Source organism: Chenopodium quinoa, unplaced genomic scaffold (genome assembly GCF_001683475.1).
Source record: "Chenopodium quinoa cultivar QQ74 unplaced genomic scaffold, ASM168347v1, whole genome shotgun sequence".
In the NCBI taxonomy this organism is placed as follows: Eukaryota; Viridiplantae; Streptophyta; class Magnoliopsida; order Caryophyllales; family Amaranthaceae; genus Chenopodium; species Chenopodium quinoa.
Genome location: NW_018745684.1, coordinates 7,703,655 through 7,713,812, shown reverse-complemented (window position 1 = coordinate 7,713,812; position 10,158 = coordinate 7,703,655). Strand labels below are relative to the sequence as shown.

At 34.4% G+C, this 10,158-nt stretch overlaps 1 protein-coding gene across 1 annotated transcript; it reads right to left on the bottom strand.

The window, feature by feature from the left end:
* Positions 1-2,251: 2,251 nt before the first annotated feature.
* LOC110717331 (guanosine nucleotide diphosphate dissociation inhibitor 2) lies at positions 2,252-9,836 on the bottom strand. The gene is made up of 13 exons (XM_021895989.1): positions 9,546-9,836; positions 7,753-7,815; positions 7,548-7,631; positions 7,347-7,454; positions 7,069-7,241; positions 6,409-6,520; positions 6,222-6,302; positions 5,949-6,011; positions 5,742-5,843; positions 5,271-5,395; positions 3,973-4,183; positions 3,802-3,876; positions 2,252-2,665 (listed from the first exon to the last, which is right to left on the bottom strand). Exons 1-13 carry the CDS (start codon positions 9,630-9,632, stop codon positions 2,615-2,617), a joined length of 1,335 nt encoding a protein of 444 aa, XP_021751681.1. The 5' UTR covers positions 9,633-9,836; the 3' UTR covers positions 2,252-2,614.
* Between the last annotated feature and the right edge of the window lie 322 nt (positions 9,837-10,158).

Below are 10,158 nucleotides of genomic sequence, written 5' to 3'. Positions count from 1 at the left end.
TCCCAACCGGTTTTTTAACTTGTAATAATAAGTTAATTGACACGTGTCAACGTGTAATTGGCCAAAATAATACATAAATTAAATTAAAAAAAATAATTAACTAAAAAAAACCCACCAACCCAACCACCGTCCTTGCCCCCACCCCCGGTCCCCCGCCCAACGTAACTCTCGCGCTCCGGTACCCACTCCCCGGTCGCGCCCAGACCCACCGATTCTCCTCACCGGTGCTTCCACTTCCCTTAAACCTGCGTCGGCCCTAAACCACCATAGCACAAACCCTTGCTCAAATAGCCATTGATTTTGGTGAAGTTCCAGAAGATATTTTTCAAGGGTTTGGTTCTGATTTAGAGGAGGAAGATGTGCAGGAAGAAGAATTTGTTAATGGGCTTCTTAATGTTGATGGTTATGGTGATGATTTTGAGTACGTATTCAAATTCATTGATGATGATTTAATGGATTTCGTGGGAGGGAAAAGGGATTTCGTGTTGGTTAAGTGGCGACGCAGGGGTTAGGGGAGGGGCAGCGCCGGCGAGGGGAATTGGTGGTTCTGGGCGCGAAGGGGATGGGGGCAGAGGGCAGGGAGGTTGATTGGTGGTGGTGGTTTTTCTTAATTATATTTAAATAATTAGTTATATTTAAGTGTTGTTTAATAACTAATAATTTATTTTAAGTGTTAATTAGTATTTTTGACCAATCACGTGGTGACACGTGTAAGTTAATTTTCTTTTAAAAAAGAATTACCTCTTTAACCGGTTATAGGTCACCTGGGACCATTAGAAGAAAATTCACATTAAAGTTCGGATTATTAAAAAATAATCCAAAGTTGGGATTATTTTGAGCGAATTGAGCAAAGTTGAGATTATTCCTGTCAATTTTTCCTAAAAATTATCATCAAATATATTAAGAATATTATAAATTTATAATAAGTTAATGATAAAAGATCAGTTTTATATGAACAATTTAAAAAATTTATATATATATTTCACTATTTCAGCCTTTATATTTCGTATATCAGATACCCGAAATTTTAAAAATCAATATCCAAATCCGTATCCGATATCCGCTTTTTCGGATTGGATATCTGATCCGAAATGAAAACTCGGATCGAATATCCAAAAATTCGGATCGATTGTGGATCAGATTATTGGATTTTCGGATAGTTTTGTACAGGCCCAATTATATACCAAAGTTTTACCTTCGGAACAGGCTAAAGCAGGGAGTGACTTGCTTTCCGAACTTGGTTCGTTCAAACCATAGCCAAAAAGGCTAAAAATGAGAGGATGTTCAGCTATATCATCATAGTCCAAGTGAGCTGATTAGTTATATGTTTTGTTTTGCAATGGTTAGTTGCAAAGTTCCTCTCTCAACTGTAATTTTGTTCTTTCTCATCAATTGAGGTTTTAGTAGTAGTACCATAGCCCAATAAATGAGTGATGACGTCTTGATTCTTGTATGTTTGATTTTAATTTTGATTTACAATGAAATTCCTTCATTGCACCTATATAAAATTCAAAATCGTAAGTAATATTTCTTTCAGTAAATTAGAGTAAAATTTCGGAGGGAGATATTTACAATTTGAAGCTCCCTTGGTTAGCGAAGGCGTACACCTACATTCCTCGATGGTCCCTTTAGATGCCATATGCACCACCAGGAGCAAGTCCTCGTCAACATATAAACCCTCCAACTATCCTACTTATATTATAAGTTTATAACCATTACATTTTATCTACTCCCTCTGTCCACAATTATCTGCAACATTTGCTATAAATGAGTGCTCTCTATTATGTGTAACAAATTTTTTTCTTTCCTCTTTTAGTAAATTTTAAAGAGTAAAAATACCACCTTACCCTTACTTTTATTTTTTAACTTTATTAACATCCTTTATTTAACATCTTTTAATTACACTCAATTTTCCACCTTTTCCCCACTTATAAAAGGAGGCCCTCAATTTTTTACTTTTTTCCCACTCACTTTAACCCACCCAAAAACAAAAAAAAATAAGAGACCATTACTTTCCCTCCTTTTTCCCACTTAATTAAACCCACCCAAACTTAATTAAACTCCACTAAAAATTTTGCCTAGGAGTCCGCAAAAAGGACGTTTGGTGCAGATAACCGTGGGCAGAGGGAGTATATATCTCTACTTTGTTTAAATTCATTTCCACTTTGACCCTTACAATTTTATAACAAAAACTAACTAATTTCCAGTACACATTTCAGATACGAATTAAAGATCCTTGATCACACACTACTAATAAAATACCTAATCGCGATTATGATAATTACTTGCCACAAAAGTTTACCAAAAGAATTCCAAACCAAATATGTGAATCGTGCTCTAAATTTAAATTATCAGGAAAGCATGTTTGTACAAGGACCCAAAAAAAAAAAAAAAAAAACTGAACAGGACATTTTCAGTCATCCAACACCAACAGCCCAACAGAGAAGCACAGCAACATTAGTTCTCCCTGCGCATTAAAATTCATAACACAGCAACAAACTTATTACATGTTGATCCAACGAGTTTCATGGCACAAGCCACAAACCCCAGAAGATAGATTGGTATGTTTAGGAACAGAAGGAGCAATACATCGTTCACACAGCTAAACTGAGTTTCACTCTTCAGCTGCACTGGCAGCATTAAGATCCACATTAAGGTCTAAAACCTGTAGTTCAAAATAATTAAATATCAGTAATCATTCAAACTGAGGCAAATAAATACAGCTTTCAGAGAGCAAAAGGTATATATTAGGCACAACAGATATGAATGGAATAAGTATACACAGAAGTTTCTAGAATTTAAAATAGCATTATGTTACACTAAACAAATCTCATCAGGAAGTCTCTAGATACACAACTCCTAATCAGATAAAATTCTTACAAGAGTTTAATTTATATGGAATAGTGCCTAAATCCCTTGACTCAAATTAGCGAGTCCTGAATAAATGATCCAGTCATGATTTTAACAACCATCCCACACATGCAGTCAAATTACATCCATTTCTGTTTGTCCCAATTTTATTATTATTTTTAATTTTAGAAAACCAATAAATACTACAGAATATAGTTAAGTATATACTTCATCTGTTTACTCATGATTGCACGACTTTTACAGCATTCAAAATACTTCAGTTAATGTTGTTGAATTAATATCAACGCATAATTAAGGAAACGGAGGAAGAAGTTTTCTTTACAGTAAATAACCTACTACAGTCATGGCTTTTACTATATCTTTGTCCTTTTTATTTTTATTCTGGAGGGGAGGGGGCGAGGGGTGGGTAATAATACGAGAATACAAGTTTATCTTCATGATAAACAAAAAAAAAAAAAAAAATTATCTAGAGGTATTTTCGTAAATAAATCAACAACCAGAAATGCCACTAGATAAACAATTTTTGTTTATCGTTAAGATAAATTGGGGCTTCCTCTAATAATATAGGGCTATTTACTACTATGTTTTAAAATTGTTGCACCACTCAACATCTTTATTAAACAATGATTTCTACTCTTTGTAATTTTGTTCCATCATTCCTGTAAGTAAAATCTTTGATTGATACCATGAATATGAAGGCATTCAAGTTTATGGAACCAAAAAAACAAAAAAATAAAAATTAAATTACTGCAAAACAATCTAGCTTCCGATAAACAAATATTTCCACCGTTTCAAAAAAATTGCAACACTTTACTAAAAATGTGAGAGCTTTTTGGGCAAAGTGTTTATTTTTTTATGAAACGGAAAAAGTAACAAATATTGCAGGGCAGCAGGAGAAGCAAAGTAATACCAAACAGTTCAACATTTTACCTTTCCAGTTATCATTGTATACATGTTGAGCACATCTGTGACAGTGGATTCAAAGTGTGTTGTACCATCATAACTCTGTATCACATAAAGCAAGTAATTAAACTTTTAATGATTCCAAAAATTCTACATGAGCATCATGAAAGAAGTCACAAAAAAGGGGAAAAGTTCTACCGTAGATATAAAACAATTGTCCAAAGAAGGTTCATTGACAGGCTCATATCTATCATAGATATCAAAAAACATCTCATCAACTGGGCCTAGAAGATCGATTCCAGGCTTCAATTCAGTTTGAGGATTGTCGGTTTCAGCTTCTGTTGATACAAAAGCAATGAACTTTCCCTTTGGCGCAACATTATGAGTATAGGAACAGCAGAAGACATACCTGTAAAAAACACAACAGCACAGAAGCAAGCAACCTAATGTTAAAAGTCTTTAAAACCTCAGCAAGAGTATTAAGTAATGCAGCAGATATTCACAAACATATTTTCCCATACAAGTTATAAAATCTACATAGCAAATAATCCATCACCACTCATCTATCTAGCTACATATACGTTTATAACAGTGATTACAGCAGAGTTGCGCACAATACAAGATTATCAAAATAAATTTTGATATAGCAGTCAAACCAGGATATTCAAACCCTTAGCTGCAATATCCAAACAAACAAATACTCCATTTTTTATTTTATTTTTTTTCCTGAAGTGCAACACTAACCAACACAAAGTTTTAAGAGGTTGAGTTAAATGTGTTAAAATAATATGCAAAATTGCAAATGGAGTTTATTAATATTGGTGAATCAATCACCATAGAAGGCCTCAAATCCAATGTCTGCCCATCTAGCAGCTAAATCAAGCAGACTATCATTGGATGAATTGCACAGCTTATCATCCCATGCGTGTCAAGTAGTAACCTTTTTCTCCTTGTCGTTGACCAAATCAAACATTGATAGTATAAATAGTAGATGAGGAACCCGACAATTATAAAAGAAAATTCTGGTACATCGTAAACAAATTATTAACTTGGCTAGAAGTGGCTAATAAAGCAACTAAACTGATAGATTAGTGATCTTACAGGTAAATTGTAACAGCAAATTCGTAAATATGTTAAACAGTTATTGAGTAATGGCAAAATTGAAGAAATTATAGCAGCCTGGCTGTGTTACGTATTATATCAGTGGGCAAGGTACATAGTTCTTGGTTATGTATAATTTGAAGACATTGAGCTATATTAATTGCAATTACTACAAACTTTTTATTGGCTAGATAAAACCAAAATGTGTATACATTTAATAAAACAGGTAGAACCATTGAACCTTTTTTCTTGACCATCAAACACCATTATTTGACATCTCACTGCACAATATTATTCTATTGATTCCTTTCCATAATTATATCTCTCACAGTCAAAAACACATTTATATAAGTGTCTAGTCATCGAACCTTTTTTTGTCAAGATATGAAACTTACATGTCAGATCTACGACCTAATTGCTTCTGGGGCAGAATAATTTGCACCGAGTGTGAATCATTTGTGTTAGGAATCGGATGGCTCATAATGGCAATAGCCCTCGCAACCTTTCCCACCTTCCTTGTCTGAACACAAACAAAAACGGAAAAAAATATAATAAATATATGTGAATAACAGAAAATCCAGAAACAAAGTAAAGAATGGAGCAGTAGTGTTCAGACAACAAAAAAATTTCCATCCATTTAAAGAATAATAACACCTCCTATTGCAAGAGTTTACGATAATTTCTCACTGCAATTATCATGCAGGTAGCAGGCTGCAGGCTTTCTGACTCATAAGTTTTACATAAGTAACTAGAAAACAAAATGGAATACATACTTATTTTACCAAAACTCCAAAAGAAACGAATTTCAAGGAAATACCAACTTTTTTGCAAGTTTTAAAATCTAATTCATGATCCACAGTAATTACCTTGTTAGGAAGATAAGATGGATCACAGACAACTTTTTTGCACTTAGCAGTTTCTCCCTCAGATGTTACACCTACAACTTTTCCCTCGGCATCAAATTCAACCTAACAACCAAGGAAAATCATCAATGTCCCAACTAGAAAATATAATTTGCAGCAATGTTAGTTATGATATCACATAAAGAATATTCATAAAATGAGGAAAAATACCTTGCATTCTGGCTTATTCAACATGTATGTTCCACCATAAACAGCACTCAGCCGTGCAAATGCCTGAAGGAAAGATGCATATTATTTAAAACAAGAAAGAAATTCATAAAGAGTGAGAAAGTCAACATATCACACATGTCAAAATAGTTTAACAAGAACACAATCAGGTTCTAAACCCCTCCCCCTCCCCTCTTCCAACACACACACACACACATATATATACAGATAAAAAGGTAGACAGATTTCAAAAATATAATAAGATAGTCAATTGACCTGAGGTAGTTCTCCTAATCCGTACAAGGGATAGATATACGGTGATCCTCCTTGGAAGCGTGCCAGAGATTCGGCATATAGCTGAAGCCAAAGAGATAAAGGTAAAACATAATGCTTATGAACACTAAATATAATATCAAGGAGATACTAGGAAGGATATGGAATTATGGACAAGCAGGATTCTCACCTTCATTCTTTTCACAGTATCTATTGCAGGTTCATTCAGGTAGCGATCATCTCTTTGAAGGGCCAATGCATGACCAATGAAATCTATGGTGTTGTCATCAAGGCCATATTTTCTGCCAAAGAAAAAAATTGACACAAAAGCACATTAACAATACTTATAAATTCTTTTTTGGTGCATAGAGAACAAAAAGGAAAATGATGTAGACGGAATTTGATCCAAAATCTTGGGTACCACCCCCTAAGACTTTAACCAGCTAAGCTAGATTAAAATTCTTACAGCAAAAGGAAGTGTGATGTCTAAGCATTGACCAATACACAAACGCAAAAAAAAAAAAAAAAAAAAAAAAAAAATTGCAATACAAATAATAATAAAAAAAATGGTGACGCAAACTAAGAAGGAATTAGCAAGTTCGTGCACACAGATGAAAAGACAGGTGGAACCATGGAAAAATAACTATGGAAGTACAGGTAGAAAAACTGGGAAAAGGATTTTAAAGTAAGATAAGTAGTACGCTCTTCATGAATCGTAAGAAAAATGATGATTGAATCGATAAAAAAAAAAAACAGCAATGTTTTTCAGATCAGCATGAGTATTAATTAGGTGTGCATTGAGTTTAAAAGAAACAAAAATAATCTCAAAGTGAATAGATAAAGAGCATACGCTATAAGCTCTCTTGTAGTCACTCTGGTCAGGTCCAGTCCATCGTGTGTCTTGGGATCATTCTCCACATAATCTTGCACAAAAATGAAAAACTTACGAGCACGACGTTTCTCAAACAATCCCATCAATGGAGATTTCAGGGCCTCCATGTCAGTAGCAGGTACTTTGTGAACCTATCACATGGATGAGTCATAGAATGATGAAATCAAGGTCATTCTTCTAATCCTGCATCAGGCCAATCTTAAAACCAGCTGCTGCATTTGATTGAGAAGTCATACCTTTCCTTTGTTGAACACAAAACTACCATCAACTGCTTTAAAGTAGAGATATTTTGTGACATCTGTGTGTATCAAAACCCGGACAAGAGCACCATTTGCCATTATGAACTAAAGGTTAAAAAAAGAAATTAATTAAATATAGAAGTTACAAAGAGACTAGCACAGGTAGATGTATTGAGAAATATAATAAGCATTAAACACCTTTGGCATCATATCCACATTATAGTCTCTGCTGGGACCTAACTCTGCTGGAGGCTTGTCATCTCCCCTAAACTTCTTCCAAAGCTACATTTATATATATATATATATATATAAAAAAAAAATTTAATAATAATAAAAAATTAAGTTAGTATAAAATATTTATATAAATTTAGCCAAAAACTCCACAGAACAGTATAATACCAACCTGAATGAGATTAAGTGAAGTTGATTCTCCTCCATAATAGTCATTTCTATCCATGTGTAGGACCTGAATCATGAATTATTGCTTATCAAAATCCTAAATAAGCAGAATTAACACAGGGAATAAAGTGCAAGACTAAATGGCAAGAACATTCCAGCTGATTACATAAAATATCGAGTGCTTTTGTACATCAACTTAGCTGATTGCGGATTCTGAGCAACGAAAATATGAAGATACACTCTCTTAATGCGCAAGGGATATATGCAGAGTGAGTCTTAATGTAAAAACTTCACTGACAGTGTCTGACTTCACATTTATAGAGCAACACCCCTAGCCTAGCATGTATTGAATTTCTTTTCAATCAGTGGCTAAACCCACATTCCGCCTAAACACTATTTGAGGAGCACCTAGACACTCCCCAATCCTTCCACTTGTACAGGAAAGCATTTAAAAATTTCAGGCAACAATTTTACTAGGAAAAATTCAGATACGCAAGATAGTATAGATGAAGTTATGTCTTTTAAGATGAAGTTATGTCTTTTACAGTTGACATGGGTATTGTGCCAGAATATTTCTTTTTCCTACAACTGTCCATGCATTGGTCATGGAAGGCTCCCATACTTGCAGTTTATCACTCACATATCACCTAATCAGGTTGCTCTCTTATGCCCTTCATAAGAGGTGACTAATCACAATCGATACTGTTTTACTATGCTGATATAAGTAGGTTGCAGAGCTAGTGAAATGCACCATACACTCCCAATTCAGTCATGAAGCTATGAGAGCCTTGACTTGAATGAAAGAATTAGCCAAATCAAGTCATTGACATTTAGAAAGGCAAGTCAAAGTAGGATACAGCAGAGGAAAAGAAAATGAAGTAGGCATATCAGTAAACTCAACAATGTGTAATTTTTTTTTACAATGCAATCTACATCCACATTCCAATTGCAATGGCAACCTTCAAAAGGTTGATCAGAAAGAAAGAGACGAGAGATCAAGAGGTTCACGCAAATATTAAATGGAACGATTTCTTCATCAATATGCACATTCCGTGAATTCAAGTACAACACCATATATAGTTATATACCAAACCTTGCCACCCATCCGAACTCTCCCCCTATAACCATAGCAGGGGCTGGAGGGTAACCTATAGAATGTCGCATATTGCATTTAATCATTTATCAATGGCAATTTACTTTTAAGTCTTTGCTCACCATAAAAATCTGATCTTTTGCACAAAGGCTGAGCTACATCTATAATGAAAAATGGTCAATACGACATACGGTGTTCTATCTTCTCACCAAGAATCGTCGATGCTCAGAGGTGATCAAAACCCTTTATCATACTAATCAGCGAAATTCTCTTGATAATGACAACAATATATAGGGTCTAACACATTACATATTCTATCAGTGAACCAATTAAACCACTAAGCATAACTGCAATTAAAAACACAACCCAGTCAAACAATAATCATAGGATACTGAGCTCTCAGAACACCCTACATTATTTCAAAGCTATCACTCAATCAACAAAGATAACAATCATAAAATCCGATTCAACAGATTACCCTAGCCAACGCATCAAAACAACAACAATTTTAGAAAGCCCTAAACAAGAAATTAATTCAAAAAAAAATCAAGGGATCCCATAATCAAACACACCATTACAGAAAAACCCAATTCAATTAAACATCTAAATCATCCAATTATCAACATAAATCTCAATAATTCAATCGATGGTTCAACTTGAACGAAATCAAACCAAAATTGAGAGAAAAAAGGGGAACTGAAAACCTTGAGACCATCAACAGAGAGTAGACCACTGAGAATGCATTCCTTGAGACCAGTTCCAAGGACTATGACATCGTATTCTTCATCCATGGCGATTCAACTCAGATCAAATCGAAGAAAACTCAGATCGGTGGAAAGTTGAGGAAGAAAGACTGAGAAATGGAGAAAAGAGAGATTAGAAGAATTAGGGCTCCTGAATTCTGAAGTCAATATATAAATGAGATTAAAAGGAGCACGACAGATGGAGAGAGAGAGGGGAAGATGCCTTGTTTGAGGTTTGAGAAAGATTAAAGTGTCATAACACACGACTTGGATTATGCTAATATGCTTGTGTTGTCCATTCGAGTGTCTAGATTGGATTTGGTAAAGTTGGGTTGAGTCTGGGTTGGATTTGGTTAAGTTGAGTCTGTTTTAAATTTGACTCATGTTTAATTATTGAGTCTATACAAGTTGAAATATGAATTTATTCTATTTGGGTCTGGTAGGTTGGTTTTTAACACCTCAATATGCTTTTACGAGTATGATGCGCATTATGTTACCGAATGTTACATATTTTATTTTAGCATAGGAGTAGTCCCTTTTTTAAAAACTAAAATAAGTGTTCCGGTGTACATTT